This window comes from Hirundo rustica, chromosome W (genome assembly GCF_015227805.2).
Source record: "Hirundo rustica isolate bHirRus1 chromosome W, bHirRus1.pri.v3, whole genome shotgun sequence".
In the NCBI taxonomy this organism is placed as follows: domain Eukaryota; kingdom Metazoa; phylum Chordata; class Aves; order Passeriformes; family Hirundinidae; genus Hirundo; species Hirundo rustica.
The window spans coordinates 2762812-2785709 of record NC_053487.1 but is presented as its reverse complement, the minus strand read 5'-3'; the positions used below and the strand labels follow the sequence as shown (position 1 = coordinate 2785709).

General features: G+C 39.9%; 1 protein-coding gene and 1 pseudogene across 11 annotated transcripts in view; both read left to right on the top strand.

The window, feature by feature from the left end:
- LOC120764826 (AN1-type zinc finger protein 5-like) overlaps positions 1-22579 on the top strand; it is a 28665-nt gene extending 6086 nt beyond the window's left edge. For 3 of the 11 annotated variants that reach the window (XM_040088879.2, XM_040088874.2, XM_040088878.1), the window contains exons 2-6: positions 6902-7065; positions 7446-7557; positions 8355-8452; positions 20543-20668; positions 20948-22579. In XM_040088879.2, coding sequence (XP_039944813.1) covers positions 6909-7065; positions 7446-7557; positions 8355-8452; positions 20543-20668; positions 20948-21096 — 642 coding nt within the window. In that variant the 5' untranslated portion in view covers positions 6902-6908 and the 3' untranslated portion in view covers positions 21097-22579. Of the gene's footprint in view, positions 1-158; positions 802-6709; positions 6815-6901; positions 7066-7445; positions 7558-8354; positions 8453-20542; positions 20669-20947 lie in introns of those variants that run through there. The other 8 variants (XM_040088875.2, XM_040088876.1, XM_040088877.2 and 5 more) reach the window with 7 other exon arrangements.
- Positions 1394-6688, top strand: LOC120764825 (choline/ethanolaminephosphotransferase 1-like; annotated as a pseudogene).
- Positions 22580-22898: the final 319 nt, after the last annotated feature.

Genomic DNA, 22898 nt, shown 5'->3' with positions numbered 1-22898 from the left:
CAGAGACATGTAATGAACTGACTGCTACCCCCATTCCTTGTGATGCTGGAGGATGGAGGGGTGGGGGAATAGAAAAACTGTGAGTAAACTTTAGCCCAGGAAGAAGGGAGGGGTGGGGGGAAGGTGTTTTAAGATTTGATTTTTGTTTTCTCATTATCCCACTCAGATTTAATTGGTAATAAATTAATTTTTCCCAAGTTGAATCTGTTTTGTTTGTGATGGTAATTGGTGAATGATCTCCCCTCCTTATATCTGTTATGAATGGACTAGGAGACCAGCTCCAAAGTGATTTCAGCTTTTATTAAAAAAAGTAAAATAGCCTTTGTAGCAGGATTTTTGGAGACAGACAAAGAGAGGCCTGACAATGCTGGGAAAGTTCTATTGTTTTAGCACTGTCAAGGACGTTGAGCCTGAGAACCAAGACACTGAGCCTGAGAACCAGCTTTTTCCCTCAACAAAATTGAAAAACAAGTAACTGCAAAGGAATGCTTATGCCGATAACACTAGTCAATAGCTAGTAGCAAAATGCCGTGTGAACAGCTTATGCACAAGAATGATATATGTATAAAAGAACCCTGTGTACCCTCAATAAATGGAGCATTTGCCACTACTTCTGTGAAGGTGTTTGACTCTGGCTGTTCCCCGTGTTTTTGTTTTCGTTTTGTTTTTCTTTCTTTTCAAAAATCACCTTCAATTGGCGCCTGAACTTCGGACCTTGGGGTGACGACCCGGAGGAGAAATTAGCAGTGGGATGCTGAGCGGTTGGACGCTGAACTCGCCGACAGATGCAGCTGCATTGAGGTGAGACCCTCCGGAAAATAGCGGTCAGACGCTGATCTGCCGAGAGATGCATCAGCATTGAGGCAGAAGCTCGCCGTCCTTGCAAATAGAGTGCGAGGCTGAGCTGGTAAGGGGAACGGGGGCAGTTTCTTGAAAAAAGATGGAAGGCTCGGAGTACTCACTTCCCTGCCCCATTGATGACGGCAAGCATGGAATGCGAATTTGCTGCCGCATTGAAGTTATTTATTATTATACTCTCTGAGAGAGGAAAAACAGTAGCAGAGAAAGTACTGCAAAAGCTGATTAACTGGGCGCGGGGAAATGGACATTTAACAACTCCGTGGCACTGCGAAGTCGGGGAAGCGCCGCGGGGCCCCTGCTATGCCCTCTGGCCGCCTCCGGCGCCCCGGCACCGTCGCTGGCCGATGCCCGGCTCGCCGTTCCCGGCCCGCGGACCGCTCCCGTCCCTCCGCGGCAGCGGCTCCATCGTGCCCGCCGCCCCGCAGCAACAGGCAGGACGAGGAGAAAGCAGCCCCCGGAGGTCCGCCGTTCCCTCCGCCCCGCAGCAACAGGCAGGACGAGGGGGAAGCGGCCCCCAGGAGTCCGCCCCGCCGCCGCCACCATGGGCCGGAGCAGCCGCCGCGCCCAGCGCCACCGCTCCCACAACGCATGTGCAAAGTTCCCCCCCTTTCTCGGCTGTGCCCGAAGAGGCACCGGTCGACCAAGAGAGGGGAACCCATGACCCCTGCTGTCATCCACCTTCCCTCGACAATGTTCCGCTGCTGGACGAATTAGAGGAGGACCCCAATGATGGAGCAGAACCCACGATTGGTTTAAAAGAACTGACTGATCAAATTCAGGCAGTGATGCAACGCCTGGATGAGCGAGGGCAAGCAGCAACTAAGCTGCTGCTGGAAAAAGCCCAAGAACTTTCTACAATAAATGCTAAAAATCAGGAGGAGCCAACATCTTTCAGCTCTCAGTTAACTCCAATGCAACAATTGCTAGAACAAACTGCAGAAAGCAGTTCCCAGGCAACACCTTTGGCTGCCCCCCCCGTGACTCAATGGTCCAAAATTATAGGTGATGTTATACTAGAAGGACAGTGGGAACCTGCAGGACACATGGCATGTCCTATAGCGTGTCCTGTCGTGTTCAGAGATGGCAATCCTGTGTGTGAGCAGCATGAATGGAAAATCTTGCAACAGGAAAAAAAACCCCACGGTAAAAGAGCACAGCTTGAAATCTGAAAAGTGCTCGAACAATGTTAGATTGGATTCATACTGCAGATATCCATTCTCCAGCCTGGACTGCCCCCAGTCTGATCACCATCATCGAACTGTTAATAATATATTTACAACTCTGTTATTAGTATGTTACTGCTCAACAGCTTCAAAGGCAGGCACCTTCCTGGACATTCATTGCATGTGCCTGTGGCATTCCAGTCCCTGAATGCTACAGATGGAAAACAAGCAAGAAGGACAAATAGCAGCACTCCGTTAAGAGAGCTTTTTGATCGTGGCTGTGATTCATTGTCCACAGTCTTTGTGGTTTTAGAAACTTGTATTGTTGTGCAGCTGGACACCAACCCTGATTGGATGTTCTTCTGTTGTTTTGATGTGACATTCATGTTTTACTGTGCACACTGACAGACGCACGTCTCAAGAACGCTGTGCTTCGGCATGATTGATGTGTCTGACGTACAAATCTTCATAATAATCATGCATTTACCAGCAGTGATTGGAGGACTACCTTTTTAGTAATCTCTGATTCCAAGACTGAACATTCAGGTGAAAATACTCCCAGCCCTTTGTACTGTGGCAGGAACCATATTCTCCTGTACAAACTGGAGTTGGCAAAAAAGAGATCCACTTTAGCAGGAACAAGTGTCCTCTCACCTTTTCTTCATATTGGCTCCGTGATTGCCTTGGCTGCAATGATCTACAAGAAATCTGCTGTGCAGCTCTTTGAGAGGCATCTCTGCCTCTACATCCTGACTTTTGGCTTTGTGGCTGCCAAAATCAAAAATCAACTGGTGGTTGCCCACGTGACCAAAAGTGAGATGTATTTATATAACACAGCATTCATAGGCCCAGCATTGCTGTTCCTTGACCAAGCATTTTAACAGCTTTATTGATAAGTATATTGTCCTCTGGATTGCCCTGATCCTGTCCCTGTTTAACCTGCTCCGATACTGTGTCAGTGTGTGCAGCCAGAATTGCTGCCCACCTGCACATCCACCTGTTCCGCATCAAGGGCTCCGCCATGCACTCGAACCATCACTAGGGATGGGAGCTGCCACAGGGGAATGGAAAAAGAGTTAGGTTTCTACAGGAATGGATGAAGACTTGTAAGAGACAAATGCTAAAAGCAGATGAGAACAAAGTAATTTATAATAATCAATGTTGTATAACTTTTCTTCTTTGTTATCAGTAATACTCCTTAACTAGTCTCCTGCCTGAGAGAGTGAATTCCGAGTTCACCCTAGTCAACTCTCCATGTAGTCAACTCTGTTGATTCCAAGCCTGGAAAAGCATGCAGGAAACAAATGCTCTTTGTAATTACTTTGATTACTAATTTCTCTCTATATGGTGAATGGATCTCCGCCAACTGGAGTTTCTAATGTAGTATAATTACAGCTGCCATCTGACTTGCTTTTAATTTTAATATTTCATCATCTCTTAGTGAAATACTTGTTTATTGTCCACTTGGAATTTATTTACTAAAGACTTAAGCTGGTAAAATCCCAAAGATATCTTATGAAGTTGTGTGGCTGCAGCAGCTGTCAAGTAAGAGCCAAGCTGGGGTGGTTTTTACCCGTGCATTGCTGACAAAGTGGTTTCATGCTGAACAGGGTCACAGTAAGCCTTCTGCAGGCAGTGATCACCGCAAGCCCTCTGAAGATAAAATGCCAGATGGTCAGCTCTGGAGAAGATAAGAGGAACACTTCTGGCCAGAGCAGCTGATCTCAAATTCATCCCAGACTGACAGATCTCCAAGGGCCCTGGAATCTGTCACTCTGAAACCTGCTGGTCAACTATCAGGACACCTCTGAGGCGAATTCGACAACAGCTGCACCCAAGCCTTTGAGCTTTGCATCTGGGCCACAATGGATACCGAGTAAATGGACTTGGCCAGAAAGGAAGGAAAAGACGTAAGAAGAGCATGGACCGTCAAGTCCTTGCTGAGACAGCTGGTGGTTGAGGCTGCCGGTAAACAATGGCCTCCTGACCCAGACTGGGTTGTAGCATGCATTTTTGATCGCCAAGGCCCCTTGAGATCGTTGGAACTTTCCCAGGACTTGCATGAGTGGCGAGAAAGAGTGTCCTCAGTGTCAGGAAGTAATAGTTATAGAAGTGAGCTGCGGCGTTTGTGGTGCACAATTTGAGAGAGAGACACCAAAGCTTTGGCGTGAGGGTGGTTTGTGTGACCATTGCTATAGTGGTACCCTTGGTGCCTTTTATCAAGCAGCACAGGTAGTGTTGAGAATACCTAACCCTGTTCCTTACGATTTTGGTGGAGTAGCAGATTGGGGATTTGCGCAGACAGTGTGGGCCATTAAGAGAGAGATATAGTAGGTCCGCATGGTAAGATGTTCTTGCGTGTTGCGTGCCTTTTGCTCATGGTGTCAACAAGTGTTGCAGGATCTTCTCAACTAGCTCATCAGTTTTCTAAGAGAACTAATGTATGGGTAACATTTGCCAAAATGACTGGACAGGATTCTATTTGCCTTAGCCTGGCCAATCCCCAAGACCCATTCAGAACTTGTTTGATAGGAACAACCCTTGGGAGCCCTCACAATTTAAAGGTTATGTGAAAAATGAGACAATGCTGAATTTTACCGTGGCAAACAGCACCGTGTGAATGTCAGGTTTCGCAGCCGCCCAGGCTGATGAAGGCTGGCAGTGAAAAATTATAGAGCAACTTAATGATATGCTTACTTCACCACCTGAAGAATTAGACCTCCTTGGATGTATGAATGCCAGCTCTACAAATAGAAGTAAGGGAGGTTGGGTGTCCTTTGAGCCCCCCACAGAGCAGAGTTTAAATATACATAGCCAGAAATGGGCTGCAGTAAATTCAGCTTGACTATCTAGTAGCAGTGTATACCAACAACTTTATTCCAAATGTAACTTGACTGGCAAACCAGCGCGACGTCTTCCACCAGGAATATTTTTAATATGTGGGGACTGCGCTTGGAATGGAGTTCCAGCCAGCCCACATGAGGGCCCATGCTATTTAGGGAAGCTTACCCTGTTTCACCCTAACATAACCACATTGATGACTTTGGCAAAAGTCACTCAGAGTAAATGTGCCATACATGAGTTGGACTGTACAGACATAAAAGATCCTAAATTCTAGTCCCAAGCTAGGACAGTGTTAACATCCATGTTTATACCAGGAGCAACAGCCGCCAGTGCAGTGACACATTGAAGCAGATAGCATGCTGGACCAAATCAGAAGTGAATGTGACTAGCCAAATTTTGGATGAGCTATCAGCGGAAGTTACCAGTGTTAATCATGCTGTTTTACAAAACCGTGCTGCGATTGATTTTTGCTTTTAGTGCATAACCATAGGTGTGAAGAGTTTGAAGAAATGTGTTGCATGAACCTGTCCAACCATTCTGGATCAATTCACAAAAATTACAATTAATGAAGAACAAATTACATGATTTAAAAGAAAGTGATAATGTACTTAGAGATTAGTTAAGTAGCCCTAGGATTACAAGATAGCTGAAGTTTGTTATTAAACAAGTGATTGTTATATTAATAGGATTATTTGTACTAAGTTGTGTAATGTCATGTATTAAGATTATGTTGTGTAAGACAATATCTAATGCTTAGCTTGTGCAAAAGAAAAAGGGGGGATTGTAGCAGGATTTTTGGAGACAGACACAGAGGGGCCTGACAATGCTGGGAAAGTTCTGTTGTTTTAGCACTGTCAAGGACACTGAGCCTGAGAACCAGCTTTTTCCCTCAACAAAATTGAAAAACAAGTAACTGCAAAGGAATGCTTATGCAGATAACACTAGCCAATAGCTAGTAGTAAAATGCCGTGTGAACAGCTTATGCACAAGAATGATATATGTATAAAAGAACCGTGTGTACCCTCAATAAATGGAGCATTTGCCACTACTTCTGTGAAGAAGGTTTTTGACTCTGGCTGTTCCCCATGTTTTTGTTTTTATTTTCGTTTTGTGTTTTTTCTTTTCAAAAATCCCCTTCAAGCCTTTATTAAAAGAACAGCCGGGGGGGGGGCCGACACACACCGCTGCTGCTCCCCTGACGACTCAGAGGAGGAGGCAATCAGTTCCGTTTCTGCAGGGCGGATCTGGGTCTTCTCACCTCATGAGAGGCTCCAGGAAGACACTTGCTGGCTCTTTGTCTAGGGGTGCCATGCTGTTTGAGTGCAGTCCTGGTCATGGTGACAAGACGAAAAGCTTTGGTTGGTGGTCTGATGTTCTTTTCTGTTTTCCTCATCTAAAGGTGTTTAGAGATCTTTATTGGTACTAGGGCTCGTTGGTTTTAGGGGTTTTGTCTGCTAATTTAACTTCCGCCGGGTACTAGGCCTTATGGGAGTCTTACATTTGCATAGGAGGTGATGCAATCTTCTGCCATCATGGGTACAAAGGGAGCAGCAGGGCAATACTCAATGGTAAGGGGGGATATTAACTAGGAACTGATTAACTTACATAACTTATGAGACATTTACAGAACATTTTAACAAACAACTGTATAACTTAACATTGAAACAGGTAATTAACCTTTAGAAACTTTATTTCCTACAATATCAACTCATGAGCCTTTCATTGTCTTTTTTTCCACCTGTCCAGTTAAGGAGGGGGAGTGATAGGGCAGCTTGGTGCACACCTGGCATCCAGCCAAAGTCAACCCACTAAACTATGATAATGTTTTTTACCTCTCTTAGATGTTCCTGACAATGTTACTTATCAATACAATTGAAGTATTGAATTATATATTAACATCCATATAGCCATCTTTAAAAATGCTGATATCACTTTTTGTGGGCAAGGTAAGCAGACCTACTTTAATTCTATAACCCTGTAATCAATTTTGGTGAAATGCAAGTTCTTAATGCAGTTCTTGGTTTTATTTACAGCACTGAAATGGCTCAGGAAACAAACCAGACCCCAGGGCCCATGCTGTGTAGTACAGGATGTGGATTTTATGGAAATCCTAGAACAAATGGCATGTGTTCTGTTTGCTACAAAGAACATCTTCAGCGACAGCAGAATAGTGGTAGAATCAACCCAATGGGTAAAGGTTTGAGATGTGTTTTTTTGTGTGTATCTTGAAAATAATGTGTAGGTGATGAGATGTATTCAGATCTTCTGATAGCTGCATATTAAAACTACAAATATCAAAGGGGTTAATACTTTAAATCACAATAAAAATGCTTTTTTGTGTAATGTATTCTGGCCCACTTGGTGTTGAACCTTAAGTTGGATTTTTACTTACTCTCTGCTACAGTTGTGTTCTTATACAATCCTTGTGTTTTGGTCATTAACAATATAGTCTCTATTAAGAAGATGCGGTAGAATGAGGAATGATTTGAAATGATTCATAACTGTATTAAAACTTGCTTGACTAACTTGTATTCTATAGTTTGCTTATAATTAACTTCTCAAATTTCTGTTGTATAGGGACAGCTAGTGGTTCAAACAGTCCTATCTCAGACTCTCCATCTGTACAGAGAGCAGATGCTAGTTTAAGCAACTGTGAAGGTACTGCTAGTAGTACATCTGGAAAATCAAGGTAAGATTATACAATCATTTAGGTTGGAAAAGACCCTTAAGATCATCAGGTCCAACCATTAACCTAACATTGCCCAGTCCACCACTAAACCATGTCCTTAAGTGCCACATCCACATGGCTTTTAAATACCTCCAGGGATGGGGACTCAACCACTTCCCTGGGCACCCTCTTCCAATGTTTGACCACCCTTTCTGTGAAGAAGCCTTACCTATTAATATGCAGTCTAAACCTCCCCTGGCACAACTTGAGGCCATTTCCTCTTGTCCTATCCCTTGTTACTTGAGAGATCAGCTCCCACCTCGCTACAGCCTCCTTTCAGGTAGTTGTAGAGAGCAATAAGGTCTTCCCTGAGCCTCCTTTTCTCCAGGCCAAACACCTCCAGCCCCCTCAGCCGCTCCTCATAAGACTTGATTTCTAGACCCTTTACCAGATGAAGGTATTATTTTGAGGTTTGAATGAACTGTGAGTATATAGTAAGTTAAAGTAAGGTTGCCCTATTACAGAGAGTTTCTGCAGAGGAAAAAGTGACAGTGCACTTTACAATGCTCTATGAATCTTTATAAATTAGGACAAATTAGTGTTTGCTGTTGGACTGCTACATTTACAAGGACATTTCTGGTTTATCTGGGGAAATGTTTGCTACAGTTTGCTTAGTTTCTTCTAGGGAAGAGAGATAGAAGTACAGGTCAGGAACAAGTATCAATAATAACTGATTGGGTAGTCTGATGGATTTTGACAGTTTAGGCTCTTATGTACTGTAAACTAATGTAATCACCCATTTCACTGTATGTAAACAGAAATGTGCCTGTTGCTGCTTTGCCTGTAATGCAGCAAATGACAGAAATGAGCATTTCAAGAGAGGAGAAAGTATCACCAAAAACAGACATCGAGCCAGGTATGTTTGCAGAGTAACACTGGATACAACTGGCTTAACAGAAGCTGACAATTTATTTGCTTTCTCTTAAGGCATCTCTATGGTGATTGTCTTGAGGAATTAATTATGAATGCTTCTTGAGTATTAATACTCTCAGAATCAAGAAGACTTACTAGTGCTAGAACATAGTTTTCAGATGTTTCAATTTTACTACATAATTTTTGACACTTGAGGAGCATTTTGGCTATCAAGCCTTCATTTTTAAAAATAAGATACTTAAATTGTATGTGGGCGCAAGATGTTCAATTCTGAAGTCAGTGTTGATTTCTTTATAAAGCCTAGCAATGTGGTTTCTGCTGACTTGTGGCAATCAAAATGATTTGTTGCATTTGAAGAACAAGGTTCTTAATTCTATTCTACAGAAGGATGAGAATGGGGCAGAAGGGAATAATTAATTTAAAATACTAACAAAGACTGCTAAAGGATCTTGGACTAAGTGGGTAAATAGTGGATATAACTGAAATGCTGTTGTGGATATAGAGTACTTATGGCATTAATTGCTTAATAAGAATATTCAATTTAAAAAAGCTAGTGAATTAATGTTTATTATATAACAGCTTGTTCAAATGGGTATCTTAATGTACTTGTTTGATATCTATAGATATTGATACTTGTTAATTTTAATAGTTCTGAAAGTCTTAAAACATTGAAAGCTGATTTTTAATAGGAAAATGTGTTTGCTACAACTGAAGATAAAATTACTTCTTTTGTGTTGAAAATTCCAGAATTTACCACTCAGCACTGTATAGATGCATCTTTGTCTTTGTTTAAGACTGCTGTTACAGCTGATATTTGATTGCTTGGGTTTTGTACACAGGTTTTTACTATTTTAGTTGTCATGTTAAGTTAAAATTGTGACATGAAATAAATTACAGTTGCTTTTACAATATTCTTTTTCGGTTATGTACAGAGTGAGGAGATTTTTACATGTTTCAGCTTCTTGTTACTTGTGTTATCTGAAGAGACTTATTGTATGTAACTTAGAAATTTATACTTTGTTACAATATTTCTAAACCTATATTGTCTTGTTATGTATTGGTATCTGAAAAAGAGATAAACAGGAAAGAAAAATGTAAATTGGTAGCAGTGATCAAGTAATATCTGAATTTTGTCTTATTAAAACTGCCAATAGAGATTTGTCATTTTGCTAACTATAAAGGCCAGTCTTCTATTTGTGTTGACTCATTCATTTTCTTATAACAAGGCAACTAAATGGTAGTGTCACACAGCACTCTACTCATTAGAATAGGAGGAAGAAAAAAAAAATCCCTAAAAGCAACTCAAGATAATAATCTTGCAGCTTGAAACTCTGAGTTTAAATCAGTCAAAGCTCTGTTAAAGCTTGTGTAGAGATCATTGGGAACATGACTATGGAATTTAAAAGTTTGGAAAACAAACTTCTATAACAAAATTGTCTTCCTTAGTACATATCCTTAAAATTCTTGAAACAGTCTTCAGCTGATCTAAAAGTTAAAGTTCATAAATTTGAGAGCAGATTTTAGACAGCACAGAATAGTGCATTTGTCTGCTGTTTTTAGATTAAAGGGTTTATCAGACATTTAAGATACAGCATTTGCTGTATTTACTAGTACATTGATCCTGTGTCTTGCAGTCAAAAAAAGCTGGTCTCACCTTTTTATAAGTCCCTATTGTGTTTGGGTTAGTTTATTTTTTTTTCCTTTCTCTTTTTCTGCAGCATCCAATGTGTTGGTCTCTCTTGAGGAGGAGCTGAAAAACAATAGTAGAGTAGATAATTAATGTCACCTCATAAAACAAAGCTAATACTTTCTATGAGATGTAATTCTCTAAGCTAATGCCTGTCATGATGTTGCTGATGAAAATACTTTAGTTTTATCTGTAGTCTCACCTTGGCAATTGAATTTCATAACTGTCTATTAGATGATAGGTCTGGAACAAGCAATGTATCCTTCAAGTAAAGTAGGTTTGGGGTTTTTTTTTCTTAAGCATTATGAAGACATTCTCCAAGTCGAAGTTCTCAATAGTTAGGTCTGCACAATTTTCTTTAAGTCTGTGGGCTAAAAGAGTACTCTTGCTGTTTGGGTTTTAAGCATCTGATTCCAGAGGGTTCTGAAGTTGAAAAAAACTTAATCTTAACAGGCTTGTATTTTCTTTTGTTTTTCTCAGGTTGAGGTTGTAATCTGGATTCTCATTCAGAACAAATCAGGTCTGAAGGCAGTGAATCATATCTTAGCAATTGAAGGAAGAGAGGCCTAACAGATGTAACTGGCCTAGTTGGTTATAATTTAGATGTCTAACATGCTATATTTTAACTTGTAATTTCTTAATTCAACTTTGTTGCTTGTTGTAGTTTTATAATTGAATTGTGGCATGTGTTCAGTTGCTTATCTGATGAACTGTGTGGAAGTCAATGAAATATAAATACCTTTCTATCAAAACTCCAATTCATAATTGGGCATTAAGTATATAATGCATTTTATAGGCTTTTGATCTGCTTCTGCACTTCTTAACTAAGGGTTTAATTTTTGTTCAGTCTTGACCATAGTCAGAATATACCTCAAATATTCTAGAAATATTGTTCATATTTGTGGGATTTTTCCATGCTAACTTACAGGAATTAAATGCCAAAATCCCCTTATATAACTAATTTACTTTCCTTGTGTTGATTATTGCATAAGAGCAATACCATTACTAAGTTGGTGAGGCATAGTAGAGGCCTTGAAGAAACCTGTTTTGTTTAAGCAGATTTTTAAGTGGCAATAAAAGATTCTAACATGACAGCTGACTTGCATATTGAGCACTAAAACTCAACTGTTGTGAAAACAAGTATGTTTAAATAATCATATTGTATCCAGTCATATCATATTTCTAGCATTTTTGTGGGTCATTACTTTTCTGAATAAATCTCCTCTCAGGGCTGTTAGTGTTTCCAGACTTAGTCTAGTGTGCATATCAAAAACCTTATTTTTCTGAACCCAATAATAGCTTTGTTTTACAGAGCAGTGTGGTGAGTTATCACTCTGAAGCCACAGCTGTGCAATAGTGCTGCCTATGAAGAAGGTGAACTGGAACTTGAAATGCATATAGTCTTGTGTAAAATAAGTGTTAAAAGTTCTTCCACAAACATTTTTAACTTAGTCTTATTCCATCCATGTTGTAGGTTACTCTTCCCATTCCTGAATGTTGTCATATAATGAAATTAATGAGATGATGATTAGCTCATTTTTCTTTTGGCTCTGTACCAAGCCAATATGATGAGTTATTCTAATGGTCAACACCACAGCTATCTTAGATGCAAGACCCTGTTTAGGGTTATGTTACAGATAAAACCAGTAGCTATGAAATTTACAGTGTGTTACAGAGAATATTTTGATTAATATGCTGAATATCTTATGAGCTATTAAATGTTCAAGATAATAGATTATATTGCTTGCTTCTTGTTTTAATATCTGATTCTGATTTGTTTTCGAACATGGCTATAGTATTTAAGTGTGGGTGCTATCTGTAGACAGTTCCTTTGTGGCTGTCAATAGAACCATCAGATATATCAATTTTGTCTTGTGTTCAAAATTACCTCCCCATTTCCCATGTCTACTGTAGCTCAAGTAGATGCCCTCAATTGAAACAATTCTGAAATTGAACTAATAATCTCCTTGAAGTCGTGAAGCTATCTTGAAGAATAAGACTGGAGACCAAACTGCTGGTCCTGTGCTTGTTGTGAATAATGTGCAATATCTTTTTGAGAGATGTGTAAAAGGCATCAAGTCTTGATGGCAGCTGATCTAAACCATATTTCAGTGTGATACTTAAACAGGGGTATCTGTTATATTGATGTAAGAGTAAAAATATTCAGTGTGCCTGTTGAGCATGTGAGATTAATTTCATGCTGCAGGATAATTTTTATCCCAGTTCTTTGGCATCAAATTGAATATACAGTTTATTCTTTAGCATTTTATCATGGACAGGTAGATCAACATAGCAGTTGCAGTTTCTAAATAATAAAATATTTATTCTCAAGCTTGATAAAGCATAATAAATACTGTCCATCTTATTTTCATTTACTCAAACTTTATATACAAGTCAGTTGTGTGTGCAGCACAAGAATTATGTAATTTGTAGTATAGTCTTCAGTTTTGATGCTGTGGAAGTGCTGTATGTTTTTCTGGTGACTTTTTAGGTGCTCTTTGTCTATTACCTTTATTCCTTCTTTGGTTTTATTTTTTCCAGCCCTTCTGTGGTAGGAGTTGGGGTTTACCTTCATGTAAAAGTAGTTAGAACACTTAAAACTTTTTCTTTTTAATGCTCTCAGGCACTTCACTCTTCACTGGCATGCTTACTGCTTCCTGTTACTGTGGAAGTCAATGCATTTTTTAAAGTGATAGGGTTCTATTTTGGCTAATTTGTTTGGGTATACAGGAAGCTTCTAAAACCTTGCTGTTACTTTAGTAGTCCTTTCTGGTTTAATTTAATGCCAATTAAAAATATAGCATGATAGTAAGAAACAAAACTAAAAATGCCTTCCCTTCACCCATTTCTTCCTAAACCCATCTTTTCTTCCAGACTCTTCTGCCTCCTCTCCCTATACTCTAAGTAATTCAGGAGGAATGGAGGGTTGCAGTCAGTTCATAACTGTTCTCTGCTGTTCCTTCCTTCTTGCACATTTTACCTGCTTCAGCATGGGTCCCTCACACAGGATACAGTCCTTTATGAACTGTTCCAGTTGTATTGGTTTGTGTAAGGAAAACCACTGTCAGTTCTGACAGTCTAGTTACAGAACCACAGAATGGGTCAGGTTGGAATGGACCAGTGGGCCATCTGGTCTGACCTCCCTCCTCAAGCAGGGTCATCCTGGAGCACATGGCACAGGATTGTGTCCAGGCAGTTCCTGAATATCTCCAGTGAGGGAGACTCTACAACCTTTCTGTAAAATCAGTCCCTGTGCTCAGTCACCTGCACAGTAAAGAAGTTCTTCCTCATGTTTAGGTGGATCTTCCTGTGTTCCAGTTTCTGCCCATTGCCTCTTGTCCTATTGGTTGGCACCACCAAGAAGAGCCTGGCTCCATCGTCTTGATACCCTCCCTTCAGTTACTTATAGACATTGATGAAGTCCCCTCTCAGTCATTTCTTCTTGAGGCCAAACAGGCCCAGCTCCCTCAGTCTTTCCTCATAAGAGAGGAGCTCCATATCTCTTGTACTGAGGAGCTCAGAATTAGACAGTACTCCAGATGTGGCCTCACCAGGGCTGAGTAGAGGGGCAGGATCACCTCCCTCGACCTGCTGGCAATGCTCTTCCTAATGCATCCCAGGATTCTGTTGGCCTTCTTGGCCACAAGGGCACTGCTAGCTCATGGACCCAATCCTCCTCAACCAAGGGAAAGTCTTCCTTCTAACATACCTTTACCTTGGTCTCCTGGGTCAGAGATCTCTGAGCGCTGGCCTTGTCAGTGCAGACTGATGCAAAGAAGGCATTCAGTAACTGCCTTCTTTGCATCCTCTATCACTAGGGTCCCCCTCCATTTAGAAATGGTCCCACATTATCCTTAGTTTTCCTTTTATAATTTTATTTGAAGAAATCCTTCTTGTCCTTGGCATCCTTGGCCAGGTTTAATTCATGATGGGCCTTGGTCTTCCTCATCTCATTTCTGCTTACTCTGACAACCTCTCTATATTAATTCCAAGTGGCCTGACCCTGCTTTCACCTCCTGTGTGTTTTCTGTTTGTGTTTGAGTAATGACAGGATTTTTTTATTCATCCATGCAGGTTTCTTGTCCCCTTTGCCTGATTCCTTGCTCATTGGGATGCATTGTTCTTAAGCCTCTTAGTACAGTAGTTATTGCTTTTTCAGAAGTCTTAGTCACTGTGGGTTTAACACTTTGGGATCAGAGTAGCATTAGTCTTCCTATTTGCAGGACCTTTTCTTTGTGTAGGTTGAACAGCTGTCATGCTGTGGCTTGTGGTTTACTTCTAATCATAAGCAACCTTGCTGTTCTCCCTCTGTCTGCTTTGAAGATGCATGTTACTTAGGAACTGAATGAAATAAATGTTCCCAAATATACAGTGCAACAGTTGTATTTGTGGGGGGGTTGTTTGTCTTTTTATTTTTCGGGCACTTTTTGTACTAGGATTAGGTTGGTTCCTTATCCTAGCAGATTTATGGTAATAGAATTGTAGAATTGTTTGAGTTGAAAAGGGACTTTAAAGATTGTCTAGTTCCAACCCCCCTGCCATAGGCAGGGCACCTTGCACTATTCCAGGTTGTTGAAAGCCCCATTCAACCTTGCCTTTGACAGTTCCAGGGATGGGGCAGCCAGAGCTTCTCTGGGCACCCTGTGCCAGGGCCTCCCCAGCCTCACAGTAAAGAATTTCTTCCTAATATCTAATCTAAACCTACCCTCTTTCAGTTTAAAGCCATTCTCCCTTGTCTTATCGTTACATGCCCTTGTAAAAAGTCCTGCTCCAGCCTACCTGTAGGCCTTCTAGGTACTGGAAGGCTGCTCTAAGGTCTTCCCTGAGCCTTATCTTCTCCAGGATAAACAGCCCAAACTCTTTCATCCTGTCTTCATGGGAGAAGTGCTCCAGCCCTCCCTCCTGAAGCCTTTCAGTGGCCCTTCTCTGGACTTGTATGAACAGATCCATGCCAGTGTGCACTGGTCTCTGCTTGGACATTGAGCTGTTGACTGCAACTCTTTGAGTGCAACCATCCAGCCAATTTCATATCTACCAAGTGGTCCATCTGTCAACTCTGCATCTCTCCACTTTAGGGACAAGGATGTTGTTTGGGGCAATACCAATGCTTTGCATGAGCCCAGGTAGTTTTTTGGGGTTTTTTTTTTGTCACTCTTCCCATATTTGCCAAACCTGTAACCCTTTCGTAAAGACCTCCATGATTTGCCCTTAGTGAAGCCATGTTGATTGTCACCAATCCCCTCCTTATTTTCCATGTACCTTAGCATAGTCTCCAGGAGGACCTGCTCCATGATTTTGCCAGGCACTGAGGTGAGACTGACTGGCCTGTAGTTTCCTGGGTCTTCCTTATTTCTGTTTATAAAAATGGGGTTATGTTTCCCCTTTTCCAGTCAATGGGAACTTCACTGGACTGCCATGACTTCTGAATATGATGGATAGTGACTTAGCCACTTCATCCAATAGTTCTCTCAGGACCTGCAGATGCATCTCATCAGGTTCCATGGACTTTTGCACCTGCAGGTTCCTTAGATGCTTTCAAACCTGATCTCCTACAGTGGGTGCTTATTTGTTCTCCCAGTCCCTGCCTGCCATCCAGGCTTTCATCCACCAGTACCCCTAAGTCCTCTTATACAGGGATGATCTCAATCCCTGCATCCCCCAGCCTGTATTGATATTGGGGGTTGTCCTGACCCAAATGCAGGACTTTGCACTTTGCCTTGTTGAACCTCAAGATTCACATGGGCCTACTTCTTGAGCTTGTCCTGGTCCCTCTGAATGGCATCCCCTGTGCCTGTTTGTTGTTCCTGATGGCACTGCATTTTACACTGCCTGTGGTTAAGTTACTGTTGTATTACTTAATAAAATTAAAAAATCATGTCTGTTTCTGGAAACGTCTTTTTGCTCCCAGGTTCTTCAGCCTTGTAGCAGATCTGGTCTCCTAAAACTGAAGTGAAACAAACCTCATCTGGTAACCTGAGCTGGTGGTAGACAAGAGAAATAACCATGGTGGTGAAGAGGGCTACATGCCAACAGGACCTCTGTTAAGGCAATAAAACATGTTCTGGTGATAAAAGGTTTTGCTCCATATGAATAGGGTTATTGGTACTGAGGAGGCGGGTCTGCAGGTGACAGTAACAACCATTTTCATACCATCATTTCACCTTTTGTCTAGTGATTTGTTTCATGGCAGTTTGAGTACTTTGCCTGATAACTAACACAGTATGATTTCTGGTGTAAAATTTGTTTAATGTATACTAGAGGGAGCTTTTTGTGACAAGCAGTTGTCAGAATAGTATCTGATGGATGTGGGTACTAATGTCATGTCAGAGGAACTAAAACTTATATTTCATTTGAGATACAGTTTGATGAAAAAATGGGGGGTTGTTTTTATGTGTGAGCTTTAGTTAAAGGGTGTTGTCCCTGTTCTAGCTGTTACGCAAAGCTACTTTGAGGACTTCATAATTAAAACCCATTATTAGATCTAACTCTGCTGGCATAAAAGTGGGTGGATGCCTACTTTTTGCAGGTGTTATCTGTGTTGAGTAATAAATTGAACAATTCTGATTTAGGGCAACCTGTGAAATCTTGTGTTGGGACCTTTTAGTTGCCCATTTCTGCATGTTACCTGCTTTTCATTTTTGGAATATGTTTTAGTTGTGGAGGAATGATCCTGTTTGGCAACTCTTTTTGGAAATGGGCCTTTGCGCTTTGGTTTATCATCTAGTTCCCAGGTTGCTGGTTGTGGCAGTGAACACCTGTCAGTTTCACAGAGTTCACAGAATATTATGAGTTGGAAGGGACCCACAAGGATTTCAAGTCCAGCTCTTAAGTAAATGGCTCACACAGGGATCAAACCTGTCACCTTTGTGTTACTAGCACCATGCTCTAACCAACTAAGCTAATCTCAGGGTCAGTATATATGTGTAGAGGAGGAAGTAAATATATTTAAAGTAGTTGGTAACATTTTCCCTTAGATGGATTTGGTCTTAATCTTTGTTTTGTGGCACAAAATTATCTAATACACTATCTCTTTGTCTTGATGGATCAGTGAGCTCAAATCTGGTTGCTGCACTTGCTTGCACTGCTTCTTATGACGTTTGTCCTTCATTGGTTCAGGTGGTTCCTGCTATAAGTACATCCTATAACATGTAACTCCAATACCAGATTACAACAGTTTAAAGGCATATTCATTACAATCTCTAGCATTGATCCCTTTTTACCAGGCCATAGGATTTAACATTGCAATTAACTCCTCCCCTTGCCCCTGGTGTGACTTGGATTTATTCACGGACTGCAGTCCCCCAGGAGTGTGCCTGCTCCAAGTGGAGCTTTATCTACAAGCCACAGTCTCTTTAGGGTATACCTTCTGCTGCACACTTATCCATAGCCACAGTTGCTTTGAGGTGCATCTGTTCCAGCATGGCCTTTTTCATGGGCCACAATCCTTTCAGAGATGTACCTGCTCCAGTGTGGCTTTACCCACAGCAACAGTCCCTTCAGGAGTGTACCTGCTATGTTACAGACTTATCCACAGCCACAGATGCTTCAAGGTATACCTTCTCCTGTGTGGACTTCTTGAGCTACAATCCCTTTAGAGGTGTACCTGCTCTGGCACAGATGTAACCATGGCCACAGATGCTTCAGGGTGTCCTGTTCCCATGGGGACTCATCCACAGGTCACAGTCCCTTTGACTTGAGTTCACACAGAGTTCCAGCCTGTCCAGCACAGCAGCAATGTCCTGGCCATTTACCAGCCCATGTGCATGCATGGTCATTGCTGTTATCAAAATGTTTCCAGGCAGAGCAGAGTAAGACGATAAGCAGCGAAAGCAAAAAGCAGCCACTAATGAGCACTAGAGTTTAATTTGCAGTCAGGCAAGCAAGCCTATGACAAGCCCAGGAGCCTGCTGATTACTAGTTAAACAGCACTAACAGCTATTAATTTGACCTAGCACATTCCAGTCAAGTCTGTTGTTACCTCAAACCCTTCAAGCCCTTTGTTGGGTGCCAAAATGGTCTGTTGTGGTTTAACCCTGGTAGGCAGCTAAGCACACACAGCTGCTCACTCCACCAGAGAGTTGGAAGGTTCCTTTGTTCCATCTGCCATAGCATATAACTAGCATTTCATTTTAAACAGACTGGTAATATAACAAATCAAAAAGGAGCTTGACCATGCTGTTTGATTTGGGAGATGTTTAGTCAGTTTCTTAATTCCTGTCAGCTAAGGTGTGTGGTATCCAACAGCCTTACACTGTGGTATCTGTTTTTAACCTGATTTTTTTTGGTCATAGGCTTTCAACTAGATTATCTGATACTGAATCCTACTTTCCTTGGGGTTTAAAGATGTGTTCACAAGGTTATATCTGTTTATTTTGAAAATATTAATTGTCAAGACAAAGGAATTGCTTAATTTAAAAAAAAGCAGCTGTTGAAATTACTCTGAAAAGTATTAATAGCAGTTATGATTGTAGTGCCATACCTTTGCTTTTTATTAATAGCATGCTTAAGTATGGAAAAAACATTATATGTCCAAGACTGGATAGTAGTGTTGTCCTCAGAATTAGCAAAATAGTGTTGATGCTGAACTCTTCACATTTTCTAGAAGAATCTATAGAATATTCAAAAATAAAGTCAATAAAGAGCTTGAGTTGTTCCTTAGGATTTACAGCTATAATATTGTATAAGAAAATACTGATTTCCTGTATAAGACTTTTTGGGGATGAGCACTGAAAGTTCCTTGTTGCCTCTAAAAGTTTGTTACTACTGAATCTTGTTTAAAATCTGAAATATGAACTGACCGGAGGCTCTCTTTGTTCACTTCTACAGTGATATGTGAAATGGAGCTTGGATCTGTGAGGCTTTGTGTTAGTAGTAATAGGCGTATGAACATAATACAAATAAAATCTTATAAAAGCAGGTATTAATAGTAAGGATAATAAAATGTTAACTATAAGGGGTTCATGATGTTGAAAAAAATCCACTTGCAGAATGCAATGCTTACTGATCCAAAAAGATCCTCAACTAAGAAATCATATTTGTGTGCGTAAAGTTGGTTACAAGTGAGTTCTTTAAACCTATAATCTCAATCATTAATTACGGAGTGTATTTTATAGTTTGCTCATTATTTTTTAAAACAATAGATGTAATGATACAATTGAGTGTCCTGGAAAACTGAATAGAGACAGACTCTCTGGGTTGTATGTGTTAAAGTTTGTATATAAACACATCTCCCTTGTGTTTCCTCTGCACTAATTTGGGTATTTAAAGGATTTTTAAAACAACTGATAAAAAGTTTAATTTTTCAAAGAAAACTAACAGATCCACAGAAGTTCACAGAAGGACCCATTTTTATCTTGTATAGAACTCGGATAAAAAGTGAGAAATGTTAACCAAAAGTGTTAATGACAAAGGCAATTGAAAAACAAGCCATTTTGACTCAAACTGTTTGATCATTAAGGTTGACTATAGTACAAGGATACTGTCGCTAGAGGACACGAAGAGAAATTATACTCACACGTCCAACTCCAGAACAAAAGAAGGCTTTTTATTTTGATGACCTTGTATATATAGATTCTGGATAATGACCAGGGATTGGAGAACAAGGTTACCACCTCTCCATCTCACTGGCCAGGCTAGAAGTCCATCAACTGTCCCTCATCTGAGAGGAATGTGAAAAACAACCACTTGTTTATGTTACAAGTGTGAGAAGACTCCACTACAGGAATGTAAACATCACAGAAGGCTAAAACTCAGGTCACCAGGATACTGATATCCAATGTAAATATGTACTTTTTTCTTTAAATTACTGAAAAAAAGTGTCTGAAACAAGGGCTTTTTTGAGCTGTGTGGCTTGTAGTAGTATGTTTGGTGTATCACAAAATCAGTGATTTGAAGCTCAAGAATGTTAGGTGTTGTACCGTTTGAGGTTTTAGATCATCTGACTTTGCAAGTACAGTGTCAGAGTAACTTGGTACTATGACCAAAAAGCATTACTGTAAATGTCATTAGTTTCTAAAATATGGTCCTATTGACTATTATCCACAAGTATCCTCTCTGTTCAACAACTTTGACAGTGTTGTTATTGTTTTAGATTAATTTAAACTGGGTCATATTACTTTTAATATTGTGTACAGGACCTATATGGGTGTATACAGGTGATAACACTAGGTATGCTGTATTTTCTAGATGATGGAACGGTGGGGAAAACTTGATAATTTTCTGTAGAGATAAAAGGGAAGCTAACAGAATACCTATTCTACTTACCACTTCAGACAATAAACTTCAAGGTCTTAGTAGAGGGGAATTTACTTTTAATAAATACAAACATGCTAGTGAAGTCAAGAAAAGGAAGAAAATTATCTTTATTTCTTTTCCTTGCTTTAACAGTTATTACTCAACCAAGCCCATCAGTTTCTCAACCTAGTACTTCACAGTGTGAAGAGAAAGCTTCTGAACTGCCTAAACCAAAGAAGAACAGATGTTTCATATGCAGAAAGAAGGTTGGCCTTACGGGTATGATAGTGCTTTGTCAATATTGAATAGATTTATATTATTAGTTGCCTCTTACTAGATTAAATTTGTTGAAATCTGTAGGCATTAAACTTGCTTGCTCTTACAAAATTCATAACGTTAGATGCCTTAATACAGCTGATATTTGAAAATATTCATTCCACTTAATCTGTTTGATACAGAAGATGCACATACCCTCTTTGAACTGGCTAAACTCTTAATTTATAGCTTTCTTAAGTCTGAAGCTTCCTAGTGATGCTGCTTTTCCTTTTCTTTATACAGGGTTTGATTGCCGATGTGGAAACTTATTTTGTGGACTTCACCGTTATTCTGACAAGCATAACTGTCCGTATGATTACAAAGCAGAAGCTGCAGCAAAAATCAGGAAAGAGAATCCAGTTGTGGTGGCTGAAAAAATCCAGAGAATATAAACTAGTCTATTTGTGAAAAGACTGCCTTTTATTTGTTTTATTTTAATATGCCCTATGAAAGCATTAAAGAGCAGATGCATGGCCATTTTCCTTTGTTCTCCAAAGTTTTAATTTTAGCCTTGTCTGTCTTAATGTTTTTTCACAATGTTTGGGTGTTTGTTACAGGCAGAATTGGATAGATACAGTCCTTGAAAATGTATATGCTCTCCTCAGACTATGATTGGATGGCTACAACCTGCACAGGAATACACATGCACAGAAGACAGGCTCTAGTTCACATGTGTTAAACAGATGTTTTCTTCATGTTTGCAGCAGATCTGCCTTTTGAGATGTTCAAGGTGTTTATGACTAGCCAAAGACTGTCCTGTTTGGGAGAAGGATATGTCAGAAAGACTGATGGTCTACTTCTAGCCATTTAAAATCTTATACTTTTAGTTTCCACGCTCCATTGTATTCCAGCAGAATATAAGACATGTAGAGGGCTCTACCATCCAGTAAGATGAGTGTTGGTGCCATATTTAATAAAAAGTCATTTAGCAATTGCAATAAGAAAAATGAAAAAAAATCAGATATGTATGAGAAGAAAACTATTTTAGAACAGATAACATTAACTTTAGAATAATGAAAATTATAATAATTTCCCAAAGGAAATGTCTTGTTAGAAACTTAAGAACTGTCCTGCAACAGTTGTCTGCTTTTCCTTGCATAGCTAATAATGTTGTGTAGCACAATATTGTGCTAAGACTGACTTAGAAAACAAAAGCTATGGGTGGGATTTTTAGACATACCACAGCAACTCTATCAAGTGACACATGCATCTGTGTAAGTTGCAGAAGTATTTGAGCAGTTTATTATTCATGTGCTTCTTAAATTCAGCACGTTCTGGGTTCAAAAGACTATTAGGATCTTTTTTCAGTTAAGAGAAAAAGAGTTTTAAATGTAACAATAGTTGTGTATTTGAATCATACCCAACATGACTTGTAGATTTAAGTGGGAGCTGGAACCACTCTTGGAAGGCTGTTTTATAATTTTTAATTGTATTTGGGTGTAGGACTAGTGTTCTTGGGTGTATTGCATGGGCTTCATTATCTACAGCTTTGTATAATAACTAGAAAGGACAGTATAGTTCACTGATGCTTGTGTGGTAATATCATTTCTGTGTTATAATGGAAAGGGGTTTTGTGATGTATAAAATTGTGGTGGTTTTTTATATAATCGAGTATAGTGTAGACTAGTGTTGTAATGCCTCCTCATGTGTATGTACACAAGATGCTACTTATGTTTTTTATTGCAGTGTTCAATCAGTTTTTTAGTTCACTATTAAAAAATCAATTTTTTGCTTTTAATTTGTTCTTTCAATTTAGTTATCAGATATGCAAGCATGTACAGATAGTTCATACTTAGGTATTGCACATAATCACACTATCCAGCATCTATGCTCTGCCGTATTATGTAAATAATAAAAATCACGTACAGAAGGAAATACTTTTTTGTGGTAGTTCATTGGTTTTAGTTATTGCTGTAACTTAAAAGTGGCTCTGTGGCAGTTGGGATACAAAACTAATACTATAGATTTTTTTTTTTTTCTTAAACCATTCTAACCTCCTTATTTCTCATTTTGACATACTGACCTTCTTTAAGATGACTTGTTGAAGTCAGAAAAGCATGAACAGCTGGAATATAGGTAGCTACTTGATGACCAGATAAAGATGTCAGCAAACAACAATGTGCTTAAAAGGGAATGAAGGAAATAGTAGTAGTGAACTTTAAACGTTTCTGTTCTGTTGTGGCTTTTGAGGGGT